The 19,708-nt window shown below is 44.0% G+C and overlaps 1 protein-coding gene across 1 annotated transcript; it reads right to left on the bottom strand.

Moving 5' to 3' along the window:
• Window positions 1–3,864: 3,864 nt before the first annotated feature.
• Window positions 3,865–6,788, bottom strand: LOC124686487. The gene is made up of 3 exons (XM_047220422.1): window positions 6,489–6,788; window positions 4,479–4,558; window positions 3,865–4,410 (listed from the first exon to the last, which is right to left on the bottom strand). Exons 1-3 carry the CDS (start codon window positions 6,714–6,716, stop codon window positions 4,227–4,229), a joined length of 492 nt encoding a protein of 163 aa, XP_047076378.1. The 5' UTR covers window positions 6,717–6,788; the 3' UTR covers window positions 3,865–4,226.
• Between the last annotated feature and the right edge of the window lie 12,920 nt (window positions 6,789–19,708).

Below are 19,708 nucleotides of genomic sequence, written 5' to 3'. Positions count from 1 at the left end.
CCGGAATGCCAGTTTTTGTGGAGCCAGGCCTGTTGTCGCGAGAAGGTTGCATGTGTCGGGAAGGGAGATGGAAACGCGCGTCCCTTTGGGAACACACGCCATAACTAGCCTCACCGCCCCCATCTCCTTCGTCTCACTCTCACCCCACCCCACCCCACCCCCAAACTGTCGCATCACCAGGCGGTTCCCCTCCCGCCGACCAATCCACCGCACCGCCGCAAGGAGGAGCACCGATACCGGAGGAGGAGACGACAGTGAGCGGCATCGGGACATCGGCCGCAACTGCACCGCGGTCTTCATCGGCAACTCGAGTTTGGCCGCGAACTCGACCTCGTCCTCGACCAGAATAATGGTGGTAACGGCCTCTTCTTCTCACCTTCATACTCATTGTGCCAGAACAGGCCATGCTTGGGCATTTGCGACGACATGCATATTAGATCTGCTAGGGTTTCCATTAGGTTAGGGTTCGGATAGATGTTTGCAAGGTGTTCATCGCCATTGCTTGTTGTTCTTGTCGAGTTCTTGGTGTTCACGGTCTCGATTTGCTTAGATTTGTTAATGTAATCTCCAATCGCGGTAGATCCTTCATAGATCGGACTGTGGATTGGTCAAACTGATAGATTTTACTATGCATGCAAAGAGGGAAAGGGTTTTTTGTGTTGGGGTTTAGCATGTTGTGATTGATGTGCGAAATATTAAGCTGAGTTTTTTCAGATGTAAGAGTAGTGTAAAGACTTGAAGAATGAAGTTGCTCTACTCAAAAATCTACAGAGAACACAAGCACAAGTGATAAGGGCTAAGAAACAGGAATGAGAGGCAGAAAGAAATGTTTTGCAGGCTAAAAAGAGAAAACTAGATCATGAAATATATGATCTGCTCCAAGGGAACTTTAAAATCAAGGATAAGCTCAAGAGGATCAGTGCTATTTGTGATGAGTGGTGAATGTGTTGTAGATGTACTGTAGGAGATCCTACGGATGGTTGAGCTAGGGAGAATTTGTAATGTACCCTAAGTAGAATTTGTAATGTACCCTAAGTACCACTTGTAATGTACTCAATTTGAACTGCTACTTGTGTTCTTTCTGATTGAACTAGACCGATGATTATAACCTGAAATCATAGTATGAGGAGATGATTGATCAGAACCTATGGCATGACTAAACATGACCATGCATGCCATTGGTTCTAATCAAACATATCCTCCATATGTCCTCATATTATGAGGCCTATGGTACCTTGCTTAGTATGTTTCTACTTCTTCAGTTCTGCATTGGCCAATGAATGAACAATGACACAACAGAAGGCAGGGTGATGCCCCTAACTAAGTCGTGTGTGCCATATTCGATGCACGCTACACTTAGTTTTTGGACAGTCCCTCTGCCTACCGTGTGATCCAATATATGAGACTTTCTTTTGGGTTTGTCTAGTGCATTGACCAATGATTCAACAATGGCACAACGGAAGGCAGGGTGCTGCCCTCAAACTTAGTCATGTGTGCCATATTACTTGCGCACTAGACTTAGTTTGCGGACAATCTCTTTGCTTGTTGTGTGATCCTATATGTGAGGCCTCTTTTTGTTTATCTAGTGCATTGGCCAATGATTGAACAATGACACAATGGAAGGCAAGGTACTGCCTTCAAACTTAGTCGTGTGTGCCAGTTTTCCTGCACACTAGACTTAGTTTGGGTACAGTTCCTTCGCCTGGCGTGTGACCAAATGTATGAGGCCTCTTTTGCGTTGGCCAATGATTCAAATATGGCACCATGGAAGGCTAGGTGGTGGCCTCAAACTTAGTCATCTGTGCCACAGTCGTTGCACACTACACTTAGTTTGTGGCCACTCCCTATGCCTGCCGTGTGAGCCAATGTATGAGGCATTGTGTGCTTCTTGATTTATGCATTGACTTGTGATTCAATGAAGGCACAACGGAAGGCAAGGTGCTACCCTCAAACTTAGTCGTGTGTGCCACATTACTTGCACACTAGACTTTGTTTGAGGGCAATCCCTTGAGCTGCTGTGTGAGCCAACATATGAGGCCTCACTAATGTTTTCAATGTCTATTTTCATCTATACTTGTGAGTAGGCACACCTCTAATGGCACGTGTTCTTGTGGCAGACTGAGAAGCTCATTCTAAGGTCACCAGCTGAGACCACCAACGAGGGACCATCGAAGAAGCGAAGGGCGGCTAACGTCGGCCACTTCCAGGACTAGGTAGGGTCCGACCAGTTCCTGTGCATCGTCTTTAGGCCTACCTTCGGCCAGCTCCTGATCTCTCAAGATTTCGTCAAGCGGTTCGGAGAAATCCCTTCCAACATCATCGTCCGCAGCAACACTGACTGCAACTGGAGGATGACTACGATGAGACAAGGCGATGCCACATACATCGACCAGGGGTGGGCGGGTTTCGCCATCGCCCATCAGCTCAAGGTAAGCCAGTTTCTCATCTTCAAGAAGGTGTCCTCCTTCGAGTACATTGTGGCAATCTTCGACCACACCTGCACTGAGGTGATGACCAGGTGCCCGTTCCATGGCGATGCCACCAGGTGTGTTGTCTTCGAAAATCATGTATGAAGCTTACCTGGTACTGTGTCGCTGCTACCAAGTCGTGTATAGTTGTTGTTCGTGTCCTGAACTATCGTTGTATCTGGTGTGTCCTGAACTATCATCGTGTCTGGTGTGTCCTAAACTATGATTGTGTCTGTTGTGTTCTGAACTATGATCGTGTATGGTGTGTCCTCAACTATGATCATGGGTGATGTGTCTGAACAATGGTGTGTCGTGAACTAGTGTCGTCTATGATCACTTTGCTTCTGCTTGCATTGTGTTCTTGCTTGTGTAGTTGATCAATGATAACCTCACCACTGAAGGGAAGAGGTAACTAGAAGCGAATTTTAGGTTGCAACCAAATAACAGGAGCGTTGTTCTGGGCTGCTACTGGGCCTGAAAAACGACTACCAAACGGGCAGAGCCCAAATCTTCACGGAGCCGAAAAAACTCTGCGCAATCCACCATACAACGTGACTTTTCTAGCCCGTGGCCCGTATCAAACGCAGGAGACTACCTCAGTGGTGCACGAAATAGATGCAAGCTACCAAACATGCCTTATAGTTCGCGTAATGCTACACATACGCGCATATTCTCTACGGATCGCACCTACGGACTGATGTGGCAAGCAGGCGGTGCATCGGGGTGAGCAATTTCCGGAACCACCCACAGGATTACACCAACTGTATTCAGCCACGTCTATCCGTAACTTTAGTCCGTAATCACTTGTCTCTATCCGTAACTTTAGTTCGTAATCACTTGTCCGTAGGTGTAGGATTATCGGTTCGCGTGCGAGGCCAGCCCACCATGATCAGTCGCTATACGGAAAGGGCGGGCAATCCCGAGAAACCACGATAGCGGAATCAGGCTAGGACGTGTTGTCCTCTGCATTTGCTTACCAGTTCCAATGAAAATTCAGGTGGGGAAGACAAAAACAGGCAAACAACTAGTGTGCTAGTGTACTTAAGTGCAATGATGCAAATGATCAACTTGGAGCCGGAAACAACCCTTGTCAAATGCAACTGTGCAAGAGCCAAGGGCGCTAGTCGCCTTGATGACTAACAGCACTACCCTCATAGAAGGACGACGACTACTAAAAATAGAACAGTTGACGTTCATTTATAGACAAATGCAGAATCGCTTCAGCTTAGCAGATTCGAGGACTTCATCAGGTGGCATGGTACGGGAACTGCTAATGGCATGTTCGAACTTTGAAACAGTTCAACCTCCCGGAAGAATATAGAAATAAAAAAAATGCAAGCATTTCCAACAGGACCTCATGGTTGAAAACCTGAAACTCCTAGGCGAAGAAGTAATATGAATCCATTTTTTTAAGCATGTATGCTGGCAGTCAAAGTAGAATAGCAAAAGAGAGTAAATACAGACCATTCCACATTCCTCGCCCACATAACTAAGCAGCGTTTGATTTAAGAATACCACACCTACCATATCGATCTCTTTGGCAACTATCCAAATAAAGGTCAAATTTTGGTTATGATCAATTTCGATGGTGATATCGGCACACAACCCAAAACATACCCTAGCCTTTCGAGAACAACTTACCCATCAAGTTACCAAGTACATTTATGCTAGAAGCTGTTGGATGCAAACTGCAAGGCAGACGAGTTCCTTAAATAAACAAGCTACATGTCCCACAGCATGAACGCTCTCACATCCTGTTTATTCCAGGAGGTTCTCGTCAGCTCCGTTCCCTGGTTGGTCCTCATTCCTGAGCTCTCTCTCATTATCCATCTTCCTCGTTCTCATCCAAGATCCAGCAAAGAAGCCACCCAATGTCGCAGCACAAATCATCCTTGTCCTCCACTTATCCTTCTGGGCAAACTCACAGCAAGCATTCCAGGAGCTACAAAGATACCAGAATCAGTATTTCTTCCCCCAAAAAATAACAAAATGATAAATTGTTATGTCTACCTTTCAATGATGCGCTGAAGGAGATCTTTTTCCAGTGACGAAACCTTCGTTGCTCGAACCTCCTCATACAGCGCATCACACTATACAGGTACAAGTGTAAGAGTTTGATCAACAGTGAAACATTAATTGTTCTAAGATAACTATGCTGAAGGGTGGGCTAGTAACCAGGACCTTATATGCTTAATCATACGTGTAACTTTGAGCAGATTATCCTTTATAGATAATTAAGATTATGCATGTGCAAAATATTGAAGTGAGAAATTTAGAAGTTATGTAAGCTACTACACCAGTATATGGTACTGGCACTAAATTATCACTACAATCTACGGGTGTGTTTGGTTTGGTTCCCATAGTAGCTCCGCCAAAAAATTGGCTGCCCATCAAGTTCTTGCCATTATTTGGTTTGTAGCCAAAATTTTGGCTGCCAATGGATGCCCACCCCTCCCACTCATAGATTCTTGCAAAATAGTTGGCCCAATGTGGGCCAAGGATTCGTTGACGAAAAAAATGGCAAGTCAACTCTTGCCAAATATTTGGTAGGGCTAGGGTGGGCACCAACCAAACGCACCCTACATCCTCCGTGCATACTGAAGGTATTTCGTTTAACAGAACTAAATGGTACTCTCCTGTTAACAAAATCATTTACGACTCATTACAATGGAAGCAACGTGGTTCCAGACTATTGCCAAATCATATATTAATAGCTTTACTGCATATATGCCCCATGCCCTGCACCCTGCTTGATTTTGACCCATGCTCTGTAAGACTTTCAAGTTCCAAGTGGTATTCATGGCAGCATGATCATCAGGCAATAAAACTTGTTTAGCTTCCAATTAGTTATCATAAGAAAAGATAAGCATGTACAGTCAATATTAAGAGTTTCCGCAGGGCTCACAGACTTATAGTGGCTGAATAACATGTTTTTGCAGCTCAGGGCCCACAGACTTATAATTGAAATTAATACTTTGAGTGCTCTTAGTACTTAAATAGGTGACATACAACAGCATTTAAAATATAATTTAATTTTTCTGGCAGATCAAACCTACAAACGAACTAGGAAGAGAAAATATCACCAGAAGCAGCTGAATAGTCAAGAATCCATAGCACAACTGATATGGTTCCCTCTATGTCTCAAGCTCACCTCCAATGAATTGGCGGAAAAACAAGAAGGGCCAATGCTTCCATTTAAATAAAAGGATTAATCCCATGAAGCATGGAAATCATCCTTCTTTCTGCTGGCAGTAACAGTGTCGATAAAAATCTTTTTAAAGGACGTTTTAATACAGTGGCCTCCAATGAATTGGTATTCAACGCTCTACATGTGTATTGGCTCATATATGGAGAAAGCATGGCATGAAAAAAAATGTGAATTTGCTCCTTCGCGTTGTTCATCTGATCGTATCAACAGACAACAGTGACATGCTATTTGACATCCCTACGGCATCCATTCTTAACCTCTTATTAGGTCTATGGATTGACAGGATCACAGCTAAGAATAGAGCATGCGGCAACAACAACAACAAGCATTCTCCACCTTAAGCCCTTTGTCCTCCCTAAAAGTTCATCAATTTCATGCCATGTTTGTCTAAGTTTTTAAGTAACTACAGGTGCATAATACTAAAACTAGGTTTCAAACTTTGATGATGTAGGATCTTTGTAAGAAGATGAAGCAAATTGTTGACATTTCATTCCACAACAGCGCTTCACAGTGCAGGTATGTGAGTACTTGCAAATTGAAACCGTCACGGACATGAGTCATGGGGAAAAGGCGACCTCAGAAGAATAACCCCCAATATTTTATCCAGCAAGATTCTATATTGCAATGTGGAATTCATGTCCTAATTTATATAATTTCCGAGCTTCGCAATGTGGCTAATGATAGAGAACCGATCGATTTCTGAGCATCCTATCACGGTTAATAAGAGACAATCGATCGAATTATGCATCAATGTGAGTGAAAGAAGGCCAATTTACAGCAAGAAGTGGAGAGGTAGGTGTGTGTCCCTTCACCTGATCGACGGCAGTAGCAGTAAGGTGGCGGTTCTGCTGAGGTGCGCTGAGGTGGCGGCGCGGCACAGTGGGGAGCCCAAGACCGCGGCGGATGGTGGCTCCTCCCTCTCCTCCGATGGCGGCGGCTACTGCTGATGGGGCACGGAGGAAGGAAGCTCCCTGTGGCCCCACAGGTGAGGCCGCCGAGAGAGCGCGGCGGATGCTTGGCGAGCGCAGCAGAGACGACATGGTACGGCTACTAGGGTTCGCTCGCGACGGCTCTGGGATTTGCGGAGCCTAGCTAGGCTTGCGGTGCGGGGAGACGCGTGCCGCGTGCGTGCGTGCCCAACAAACTCAACCCTATTTTAGAAAGACGAAAAGAGTTTTATTTTCAGGGAAGGTTTTCCACGCAATGGAATTTTAGAAAGACGAAAAGAGTTTTATTTTATTTTGAGGGAAACGCGTGACATTATTAATCAATAATCATAATGTCATTACACATAGCCTCTCGGATACAATCCGGAGAACACCACCCCACACAGCACAAATTAAAGAAATACACTCTCTAGCTAACCGATGAGCAGCAACGTTGAACACTTGAAGCACATGACGAAAACCACATGAAGTAAAGATGAAAAGAGTTTTGTCAGGAAGAACATTTACTAGAACATTTTTATTGAGAAGAAGCCATTCAATTTAATTTTAAATACCAGTTACAGCGTCCACTGGAGCAAATGCCTCATTAACTCAATTACAACAAGATTTAGACATAAAAACAGTTACATGAGCTGTTACATTCAATATTTATTCCAACTGCCATGTCCTCAATAATGGTGATTTCAGAGACGGGCTTAGAAATTTTTCGAAGCATGGGTGCGTCGCAAGGCAACTAAAAGATCGGAGGAAGAAAATAGTGAACACAATACATTACACGTTCGCATATATTCTAATTTTCACAAATTCACAACACATTCGATCGTTTGGTTCTGGAGCTGGAGGGAGCGACACGAAGCTCTTTTCTGTGTTGACATCAAGTGACATTAGATTCATGGTGAAAGTCAGAAGAAGAGAATATCATGAAGGCCGGATAGGAGGACTAGCTAAGGGAGGTTCAAGTCTCCGCGTTGTTGAGGGACTTTCTTGGTGTTCCGGGCTTCACAATAGTGGTATGATAGTGGTGTCGTTGCCTATTCGACGGTACTCCAGAGGAGGGATCCTCATGGGGGGGAGAAGAAGTAGGGGCCATTGGGCGGAGAGTCCTCGGGACGGTGGTACGCGATTTACCCAGTTTCGGAACAGTGGTATGATAGTGGGGACGACAACACAAGTGAAGTTCAGAGTTCTACTCCCTCCGTTCCTTTTTAATTGACTCGAATTTAGTACAAACTTGTACTAAATTCAAGTCAATTAAAAAAGAACGGAGGGAGTACCTTTCAGGGTGAAAACCCAAGGTCTAACCTTAACTGATGTGCCTGGCAATGACCTTGTTGGAGACATTGTTTTGAGAGCGGGAACTATCTTCAGGGTGAAAACTTAAGATCTTTGGTCGGGCGACGATGATGCTGGAACACTGTTCCCTTCTTCGAGGCGTCGCTTTTGGAGAGTCTGTATTTCAGGTGCTATCTTGGAGGTGGATGTATTACGGTTATTAGGCCTGGAATACTGTAGCGGGACTTTTGTTTCTTAGTTTTCCTTTTCTCTAATTTGGATCTGTGCATCTGTACTGCTATTAGAGTGTTGCGTTGTTGCAGAGGCTGGGTGTAATTGGTATCTTCTGATATTAATATATTCCCTTTATCGAAAAAAAAGTTAGTGGGGTTGGGATTGGGAGGAGAACGAGATGGGATCGATCGGTTTGTTCGCTGCCTTTTTTCTCTCTGGCCGATGATGATGATTCTGATCTTGTTGACTCCATACATCCTATTCCACCCGCACGGCACCACGCGTCTAAGCGGCTATTTTTGCCCCAGCTCGGGTCCTCCTCCCTGGCGCCCTCGCGTCTCCTTGGGCACGTTTGGTAGGTTGTGCGCCCCTTGGCTCGCATCGGCCCACTCTCCCCCCAAATTTTGAGCTCCTCCTCCCGTCGGCAAGCAGGTAAGAGGCGCACGCATCTCCGGTCGGTGACGGTGGCAGCGGCGGCGGTGACTACATCTGTGATGCTTCATCTACTTCCTAGTGCAGCACATCTTCACCTCCAGCGATGACTGTAAGGAATCCCTTATCCCGGTAACGCGGTAATGTTTAGATCTAGGTTAGGAGTTGTCAGATCTTGTCTAGGGTTTGGTCTTGTAGCAGAGGTTAGTCCATATTATGCTGAGCTATCATGATCTTGCTAGGGTTCGATATTTTTGGTTGCTTCTTTGTCCCGAATTTGCTCACCTACCATGACCTTTCTAGGATTTGTGCTATTCACAGCTGCAATGAACTGCTTGTCTGATTTAGGATAATTGTTGGTATGGTTTGTGTTGTCCACTTTAGTCATGTCTTTGCTTGCAATTACATTCACGTTATATGTACTACGATGTGTGCAGGACTCCTTCTGTGATGACTTTATCCAAGCGCTTGTCTGTGTTGGGGACTCTCAGATCCCTTCGCAAGTTCCCGATTCACAGCCCGTCTATAACTCCAAGGTGTTGGTCACCCCTCTGCCGTCCGTCAATGGGCATGTGGCTGACCTGGTGGCTCGGGTAGCGGCAGAGGTCGCGGCTAGGTTGGCCACCACAAAGAAGAACAAGAACCGCAGGGAAGCGGACATGGCCTTGAAGGCCACGCAGAAAGGGACTGGCACCATGAAATGGTTTCCATTCATGTCCAGCTTCGTCTTGGAGGAGATGTGCAACTTGATCAAGACCGGAGTCAGAACTGACAAAGGATTCAAGGAAGTCCATCTGACTGCTGTGACGAAGGACCTGTTTGAACACTGTGGTGTCTCCGCGTGCTCCACTCAGGTGTACAACCACCTGAGGAAGTGGAGGCAGAGGTGGATCACCATTACCAGGCTCCGCGATCTAAGTGGGGCTGAGTGGTGCGAGGATACTAAATCCATCATCCTTGAGGGTGAGCACTACTGCGGGCACGCCGCGGTGAGCACGTTCAGTCCACCTCACTAACTCTTTTGATCAGCCACGAGCAGAACTAACATCATTGTCACCCAAAGGACGTGGAGTTCCTAAATGTGCCCATTGCCAACTACGACGAGATGCATACCATCTTCTCTTTTGGCCTCACCACTGGCAAGTACGCCATGGGACCCAGTGAGCCCCTGGGCTCAGCTGCAGCAAATCCTTCACGTGAGGATGCTGAAACCTAAGAGTCCGACAAGATCAACCTCGATGGGCCACTTGAGAAGGTTGGCGACGTGCCTGAGAAGGTTGCCGACGGCAAGAGGAAGAAAGGCGCCTTCACTGACGACGAGCTGGTGGCCTTCACCAACATGACTGTTGCTGTGAAGGACGTCACACAGGTCATCAGGGACAAAAAGCCCACGGACATGCACCCTGACATGTACAATGCGGTCATGGACATGCTTGGCTTCGCCGAGGATGATCTCACGGCTGCCCTGAGCCACCTCGTCGAGCACAAGGCCCAGGGTTGCAGCTTTGTGGGCATGATCGAGCCACACCGCGTCCTCTGGCTAAGGAACTACCTTGCCAAGTACCACTGCAAGGTGTAGTGGTGCCCTTGAGGGGGTGGTTTAGGGGATGCATGCATGGAGGTGACGAACTTGATGATGATGTTGATGATGTACATTTTGGCAGTAGCTAGGGTTGAAAAATATTTGATGGCCCCCTTCTGCAACTATGATGGGGTGGTATATACTAACCCCTTAGGTGATGGTGAACTTGCGATTTTAGGATAACACACACTTTTGTTGTGGTGGTAGGATGACACCCTAGTAGTGTAGAACTTGTGATCCACTTTTGGAATGATCATGCATGCCCCTGTTAGTTTATCATTTGCTGTCAACACTTCATGGATGGCGAACTGTTGACAGCAATAGAACCACACCGCGTCAGTGAGAAGAACGCCCCTACACGTTTTATACGAGCCACGAGCTAGAAACGGCATGTTGTTTGGTTGCCTGGGCCGCCTATTTCTGCACCAGGTAGGGAAGTGAGGCCCCATTGTTTGGTTCCTCGCATGTTTTTCCTAGCCCCACCTATATAGCAACATGGTGACCTTACCTCACCCATCACAAGTATTGGCACATCGCCGACCACAAAGCAAGCGACCACCATTGCACCGCCGTTCACGCCGGTTCCAAACATCACCACGTTGCGGTCACAAGCATCACCACGTCGCCGACCACGAAGACGAAGACCAACATGACACCACCGGTCACGTCGGTCACAAGCACCACTACGTCGCTGACCACGAAGATGAACACCACCATGACACCAATGTTCATGCCCGTCACAAGCATCACCATGTCATCGACCACAAAGACGAAGAACACCGTGACACAGCCGGTCACGCTGACCACGAAGCATCACCACGTCGCCGACTGATGTCTACGTGTGCTTCTATTCTTGTAGACAGTGTTGGGCCTCCAAGAGCAGAGGTTTGTAGAACAGCAGCAAGTTTCCCTTAAGTGAATCACCCAAGGTTTATCGAACTCAGGGAGGTAGAGGTCAGAGATATCCCTCTCAAGCAACCCTGCAATTACGATACAAGAAGTCTCTTGTGTCCCCAACACACCTAATACACTTGTCAGATGTATAGGTGCACTAGTTCGGCGCAGAGATAGTAAAACACAGGTGGTATAGATGGTGGTAATATTGCAGGAAGTAAAGATGCAGTAAAACAGTAAACAAGCGATGTTTGCAGTATTTGGAAACAAGACCTAGGGATCATACTTTCACTAGTGGACACTCTAAACATTGATCGCATAACAAATAAATAACTTCTCCTTACTTGTGCTACGTACATGCTCTTGTTTGATAACAAACACCATTCATTGTGTAGGGCTACAAGAGCTCCCTCAAGCCGGAGTTAACAAGCTCCACAACATTCGGAGTTCATATTTAAGTAACCTCTAGAGCATAATAGACCGTTGCAATTTAGACCGAGTACTAACATAGCATACACACTCGTCACCTTTAAGCTATGAAAGGGGGAATAGATCACATCAATACTATCATACTAATAGTTAACTCCATAATCTACAAGAGATTACAATCATAACCTACGCCAAGTACTACATGATGCACACACCGTCACCTTTACATCATGAAGGAGGAATAGACTACTTTAATAACATCACTAGAGTAGCACATAGATTAATAGTGATACAAAGCTCATCATATGGATCTCAATCATGTAAGGCAGCTCATGAGATCACTGTATTGAGGTACATGAGAGAGAGATTAACCACATAGCTACCGGTAGAGCCCTTAGCCTTGATACGTCTCCGACGTATCGATAATTTCTTATGTTCCATGCCACATTATTGATGATATCTACATGTTGTATGCATACTTTATGTCATATTTATGCATTTTCCGGCACTAACCTATTAACGAGATGCCGAAGAGCCAGCTTGTCGTGTTCTCGCTATTTTTGGTTTCGTAAATCCTAGTAAGGAAATATTCTCGGAATTGGACGAAATCAACGCCCAGTGGGCCTATTTTTTCACGAAGCTTCCGGAAGACCGGAGGACTTACGAAGTGGGGCCACGAGGTGGCGCCACACTAGGGCGGCGCGGCCCAAGCCTTGGCCGCGCCGGCCTGTTGTGTGGGGCCCTCGTGTGGCCCCCCGACCTGCCCTTCCGCCTACTTAAAGTCTTCGTCACGAAACCCCCAAGCACCGAGAGCCACGATACGCAAAACCTTCCGCAGACACCGCCGCCGCCAATCCCATCTCGGGGGATTCGGGAGATCGCCTCCCGCACCCCGCCGGAGAGGGGAATCATCTCCCGGAGGACTCTTCACCGCCATGGTCGCCTCCGGAGTGATGAGTGAGTAGTTCACCCCTGGACTATGGGTCCATAGCAGTAGCTAGATGGTCGTCTTCTCCTTATGTGCTTCATTGTCGGATCTTGTGAGCTGCCTAACATGATCAAGATCATCTATCTGTAATGCTATATGTTGTGTTTGTCGGGATCCTATGGATAGAGAATACTATGTTATGTTGATTATCAATCTATTACCTATGTGTTGTTTATGATCTTGCATGCTCTCCGTTATTAGTAGAGGCTCTGGCCAAGTTTTGACTCTTAACTCCAAGAGGGAGTATTTATGCTCGATAGTGGGTTCATGCCTCCATTAAATCTGGGACAAAGGACGTAAAGTTCTAAGGTTGTGGATGTGCTGTTGCCACTAGGGATAAAACATTGATGCTATGTCCGAGGATGTAGTTATTGATTACATTACGCACCATACTTAATGCAATTGTCTCGTTGTTTACAACTTAATACCGGAAGGGGTTCGGATGATAACCCGAAGGTGGACTTTTTAGGCATAGATGCATGCCGGATAGCGGTCTATGTACTTTGTCGTAATGCCCAACTAAATCTCACTATACTTATCATATCATGTATGTGCATGGTCATGCCCTCTCTATTTGTCAATTGCCCAACTCGTAATTTGTTCACCCAACATGCTATTTATCTTATGGGAGAGACACCTCTAGTGAACTGTGGACCCCGGTCCTATTCTTTACATCCGAAATACAATCTCATCGCAATACTTGTTCTACTGTTTTCTCGCAAACAATCATCATCCACACTATACATCTAATCCTTTGTTTACAAGCAAGCCGGTGAGATTGACAACCTCACCGTTTCGTTGGGGCAAAGTACTTTGGTTGTGTTGTGCAGGTTCCACGTTGGCGCCGGAATCCCTGGTGTTGCGCCGCACTACATCCCGCCGCCATCAACCTTAAACGTGCTTCTTGACTCCTACTGGTTCGATAAACCTTGGTTTCTTACTGAGGGAAAACTTACTGCTGTGCGCATCACACCTTCCTCTTGGGGTTCCCAACGAACGTGTGTATTACACGCAATCAAGCATATTTTCTGGCGCCGTTGCCGGGGAGATCAAGACACGCTGCAAGGGGAGTCTCCACAATCCAATCTCTTTACTTTGTTTTTGTCTTGCTTTATTTTATTTACTTTCTTGTTTGCTGCACTAAATCAAAACACAAAAAAATTAGTTGCTAGTTTTACTTTATTTACTGTCTTGTTCTCCATATCAAAAACACAAAAAATTAGTTACTTGCATTTATTTTATCTAGTTTGCTTTATTTACTACTGCTAAAATGGGTACTCCTGAAAATACTAAGTTGTGTGACTTCACTAGCACAAATAATAATGATTTCTTATGCACACCTATTGCTCCACCTCGCTACTACAGCGAGAATTCTTTGAAATTAAACCTCGCTTTACCTGAATCTTGTTATGAGAGAGCAATTTTCTCGGTGTTAGTTCCGATGATGCTCGCTGCCCATATTAATAATTTTGTTGAACTATGTGAAATGCAAAAGTATAAGGATGTAGATGGTGACATCATAAAATTAAAATTGTTTCCTTTCTCCTTAAGAGGAAGAGCTAAAGATTGGTTGCTATCTCTCGCCTAGAAATAGTATTGATTCTTGGACTAAATGTAAGGATGCTTTTATTGGTAGATATTATCCTCCCGCTAAAATTATATCTTTGAGAAGTAGCATAATGAATTTCAAGCAATTAGATAATGAACATGTTGCTCAAGCATGGGAGAGAATGAAATCTTTGGTGAAGAATTGCCCTACCCATGGACTGACTACTTGGATGATCATCCAAACCTTTTATGTAGGACTGAACTTTTCTTCGCGGAACCTATTGGATTCAGCTGCTGGAGGTACCTTTATGTCCATCACTCTTGGTGAAGCAACAAAGCTTCTTGATAATATGATGATTAATTACTCCGAATGGCACACGGAAAGAGCTCCACAAGGTAAGAAGGTAAATTCCGTCGAAGAAACCTCTTCCTTGAGTGATAAGATTGATGCTATTATGTCTATGCTTGTGAATGATAGGACTAATGTTGATCCTAATAATGTTCCGTTAGCTTCATTGGTTGCTCAAGAAGAACATGTTGATGTAAACTTCATTAAAAATAATAATTTCAACAACAATGCTTATCGGAACAATTCTAGTAATAACTATAGGCCATATCGTTATAATAATGGTAACGGTTATGGTAATTCTTATGGGAATTCTTACAACAATAATAGGAACACACCCCTGGACTTGAAGCTATGCTTAAAGAATTTATTAGTACACAAACTGCTTTTAACAAATCTGTTGAAGAAAAGCTTGGGAAAATTGATATACTTGCTTCTAAAGTCGATAGTCTTGTTGCTGATGTTGATCTTTTAAAATTGAAAGTTATGCCTAATAAGGATATTGAAAATAAAATTGTTACTACAGCAAATGCCATCCAAGTTAGAATTAATGAGAATATTAGATTGATGGCTGAATTGCATGCTAGGTGGGAAAGAGAAGAAAATGCTAAAGAAGATAATATAGCTGAAGTTTGGACTATTACCACCACTAGCAATGCTAATGCTCCACATGTTGCTGCACCTCTGATGGCGTGTAATACACACGTTCGTTGGGAACCCCAAGAGGAAGGTATGATGCACACAGTAGCAAGTTTTCCCTCAGAAATAAACCAAGGTTTATCGAACCAGGAGGAGCCAAGAAGCACGTTGAAGGTTGATGGCGGCGGGATGTAGTGCGGCGCAACACCAGGGATTCCGGCGCCAACGTGGAACCTGCACAACACAACCAAAGTACTTTGCCCCAACGAAACAAGTGAGGTTGTCAATCTCACCGGCTTGCTGTAACAAAGGATTAGATGTATAGTGTGGATGATGATTGTTTGCGTAAAAACGAGTAGAACAAGTATTGCGAGTAGATTGTATTTAATGTAAAAGAATGGACCGGGGTCCACAGTTCACTAGAGGTGTCTCTCCCATAAGATAAATAGCATGTTGGGTGAACAAATTACGGTCGAGCAATTGACAATTAGAGAGGGCATGACCATGCACATACATGATATGATGAGTATAGTGAGATTTAATTGGGCATTACGACAAAGTACATAGACCGCTATCCAGACATGCATCTATGCCTAAAAAGTCCACCTTCGAGGTTATCATCCGAACCCCTTCCGAGTATTAAGTTGTAAACAACGAGGCAATTGCATTAAGTATGGTGCGTAATGTAATCAATAACTACATCCTCGGACATAGCATCAATGTTTTATCCCTAGTGGCAACAACACATCCACAACCTTAGAACTTTCCGTCACTCGTCCCAGATTTAATGGAGGCATGAACCCACTATCGAGCATAAATACTCCCTCTTGGAGTTAAGAGTAAAAACTTGGCCAGAGCCTCTACTAATAACGGAGAGTATGCAAGATCATAAACAACACATAGGTAATAGATTGATAATCAACATAACATAGTATTCTCTATCCATCGGATCCCGACAAACACAACATATAGCATTACAGATAGATGATCTTGATCATGTTAGGCAGCTCACAAGATCCGACAATGAAGCACATAAGGAGAAGACGACCATCTAGCTACTGCTATGGACCCATAGTCCAGGGGTGAACTACTCACTCATCACTCCGGAGGCGACCATGGCGGTGAAGAGTCCTCCGGAGATGATTCCCCTCTCCGGCGAGGTGCCGGGAGGCGATCTCCCGAATCCCCCGAGATGGGATTGGCGCGGCGGCGTCGTCTCTGGAAGGTTTTCCGTATCGTGGCTCTCGGTACTGGGGGTTTCGCGACGAAGACTATATGTAGGCGGAAGGGCGGAGTCGGGAGAGTCACGGGGGCCCCACACGCTAGGGCCGCGCGGGCCCCCCCTGGGACGCGCCGCCCTAGTGTGGCGGCGCCCCGTGGCACCACTTCGTCTTCTCTTCGGTCTTCTGGAAGCTTCGTGGCAAAATAGGCCCCTGGGCGTTGATTTCGTCCAATTCCGAGAATATTTCCTTACTAGGATTTCTGAAACCAAAAACAGCAGAAAACAACAACTGGCTCTTCGGCATCTCGTTAATAGGTTAGTGTCGGAAAATGCATAAATATGACATAAAGTATGCATAAAACAAGTAGATATCATCAATAGTGTGGCATGGAACATAAGAAATTATCGATACGTCGGAGACGTATCAGCATCCCCAAGCTTAGTTCTCGCTCGTCCCGAGCGGATAAACGATAACAAAGATAATTTCCGGAGTGACATGCCATCATAACCTTGATCATACTATTGTAAGCATATGTAATGAATGCAGCGATCAAAACAATGGTAATGACATGAGTAAACAAATGAATCATAAAGCAAAGACTTTTCATGAATAGTACTTCAAGACAAGCATGAATAAGTCTTGCATAAGAGTTAACTCATAAAGCAATAAATCAAAGTAATGGTATTGAAGCAACACAAAGGAAGATTAAGTTTCAGCGGTTGCTTTCAACTTATAACATGTATATCTCATGGATATTGTCAATGTAAAGTAATATAACAAGTGCAATATGCAAGTATGTAGGAATCAATGCACAGTTCACACAAGTGTTTGCTTATTGAGGTGGAGAGAAATAGGTGAACTGACTCAACATAAAAGTAAAAGAAAGGCCCTTCGCAGAGGGAAGCATTGATTGCTATATTTGTGCTACAGCTTTGGTTTTGAAGACAAGAAACAATTTTGTCAACGGTAGTAATAAAGCATATGTATCATGTAAATTATATCTTACAAGTTGCAAGCCTCATGCATAGTATACTAATAGTGCCCGCACCTTGTCCTAATTAGCTTGGATTACCGGGATTATCATCGCAATACACACGTTTTAACCAAGTGTCACAAAGGGGTACCTCTATGCCGCCTGTACAAAGGTCTAAGGAGAAAGCTCGCATTTGGATTTCTCGCTTTTGATTATTCTCAACTTAGACATCCATACCGGGACAACATAGACAACAGATAATGGACTCCTCTTTAATGCATAAGCATGTAGCAACAATTAATGTTCTCATATGAGATTGAGGATGTATGTCCAAAACTCGAAACGTCCACCATGATTCATGGCTTTAGTTAGCGGCCCAATGTTCTTCTCTAACATTATGCATGCTCTAACCATTAAATGAGTGGTAAATCTCCCTTACTTCGGACAAGACGGACATGCATAGCAACTCACATGATATTCAACAAAGAGTAGTTGATGGCGTCCCCAAGAACATGGTTATCGCACAACAAACAACTTAATAAGAGATAAAGTGCATAAGTACATATTCAATACCACAATAGTTTTTAAGCTATTTGTCACATGAGCTATATATTGCAAAGGTAAAGAATGGAAATTTTAAAGGTAGCACTCAAGCAATTTACTTTGGAATGGCGGAGAAATACCATGTAGTAGGTAGGTATGGTGGACACAAATGGCATAGTGGTTGGCTCAAGGATTTTGGATGCATGAGAAGTATTCCCTCTCGATACAAGGTTTAGGCTAGCAAGGTTATTTGAAACAAACACAAGGATGAACCGGTGCAGCAAAACTTACATAAAAGACATATTGTAAACATTATAAGACTCTACACCGTCTTCCTTGTTGTTCAAAACTCAATACTAGAAATTATCTAGACTTTAGAGAGACCAAATATGAAAGCCAAATTTTAGCAAGCTCTATGTATTTCTTCATTAATAGGTGCAAAGTATATGATGCAAGAGCTTAAACATGAGCACAACAATTGCCAAGTATCAAATTATTCAAGACATTTTAGAATTACTACATGTAGCATTTCCCGATTCCAACCATATAACAATTTAACGAAGAAGATTCAACCTTCGCCATGAATATTATGAGTAAAGCCTAAGGACATATTTGTCCATATGCAACAGAGGAGCGTGTCTCTCTCCCACACAATGAATGCTAGGATCCATTTTATTCAAAAAAAAACAAAAACAAAAATAAACCGACGCTCCAAGCAAAGTACATAAGATGTGATGGAATAAAAATATAGTTTCAGGGGAGGAACCTGATAATGTTGTCGATGAAGAAGGGGATGCCTTGGGCATCCCCAAGCTTAGACGCTTGAGTCTTCTTAAAATATGCAGGGGTGAACCACCGGGGCATCCCCAAGCTTAGAGCTTTCACTCTCCTTGATCATATTGTATCATCTCCCTCTCTTGATCCTTGAAAACTTCCTCCACACCAAACTCAAAACAACTCATTAGAGGGTTAGTGCATAATAAAAATTCACATGTTCAGAGGTGACATAATCATTCTTAACACTTCTGGACATTGCACAAAGCTATTGGACATTAATGGAACAAAGAAATTCATCCAACATAGCGAAAGACGCAATGCGAAATAAAAAGCAGAATCTGTCAAAACAGAACAGTCCGTAAAGACGGATTTTATTGAGGCACCAGACTTGCTCAAATGAAAATTCCCAAATTGAATGAAAGTTGCGTACATATCTGAGGATCACGCACGTAAATTGGCATATTTTTCTGAGCTACCTACAGAGAGGCAGGTCCAGATTCGTGACAGCAAAGAAATCTGTTTCTGCGCAGTAATCCAAATCTAGTATGAACCTTACTATCAACAACTTTACTTGGCACAACAATGCACAAAACTAAGATAAGTAGAGGTTGCTACAGTAGTAAACAACTTCCAAGATTCAAATATAAAATAAGGGTACTGTAGTAAAAACATGGGTTGTCTCCCATAAGCGCTTTTCTTTAACGCCTTTCAGCTAGGCGCAGAAAGTGTATATCAAGTATTATCAAGAGACGAAGTATCAACATCATAATTTGTTCTAATAATAGAATCAAAAGGTAACTTCATTCTCTTTCTAGGGAAGTGTTCCATACCTTTATTGAGAGGAAATTGATATTTAATATTACCTTCCTTCATATCAATGATAGCTCCAACAGTTCGAAGAAAAGGTCTTCCCAATATAATGGGACAAGATGCATTGCATTCAATATCCAAGACAACAAAATCAACGGGGACAAGGTTATTGTTAACGGTAATGCGAACATTATCAACTCTCCCCAAAGGTTTCTTTATAGCATTATCAACAAGATTAACATCCAAATAACAATTTTTCAATGGTGGCAAGTGAAGCATATCATAAATTTTCTTAGGCATAACGAAATACTTGCACCAAGATCACATAAAGCATTACAATCAAAGTCATTGACCTTCATCTTAATGATGGGCTCCCAACCATCCTCTAGCTTCCT

This window comes from Lolium rigidum, chromosome 2 (genome assembly GCF_022539505.1).
Source record: "Lolium rigidum isolate FL_2022 chromosome 2, APGP_CSIRO_Lrig_0.1, whole genome shotgun sequence".
NCBI lineage: Eukaryota > Viridiplantae > Streptophyta > Magnoliopsida > Poales > Poaceae > Lolium > Lolium rigidum.
Note: the sequence above shows the minus strand (reverse complement) of the source record. Positions and strands in the feature narration are given on the sequence as shown.

What these genes read in the sequence shown, in the direction of transcription:
- LOC124686487 (XM_047220422.1), bottom strand. Translation starts at nt 6,716, where the DNA reads ATGTCGTCTCTGCTGCGCTCGCCAAGCATCCGCCGCGCTCTCTCGGCG. An exon ending in CTGCTACTGCCGTCGATCAG is followed by an intron (nt 4,559 to 6,488) that starts GTGAAGGGACAC and finishes GTACCTGTATAG; the next exon opens with TGTGATGCGCTGTATGAGGA. An exon ending in CTTCAGCGCATCATTGAAAG is followed by an intron (nt 4,411 to 4,478) that starts GTAGACATAACA and finishes GTATCTTTGTAG; the next exon opens with CTCCTGGAATGCTTGCTGTG.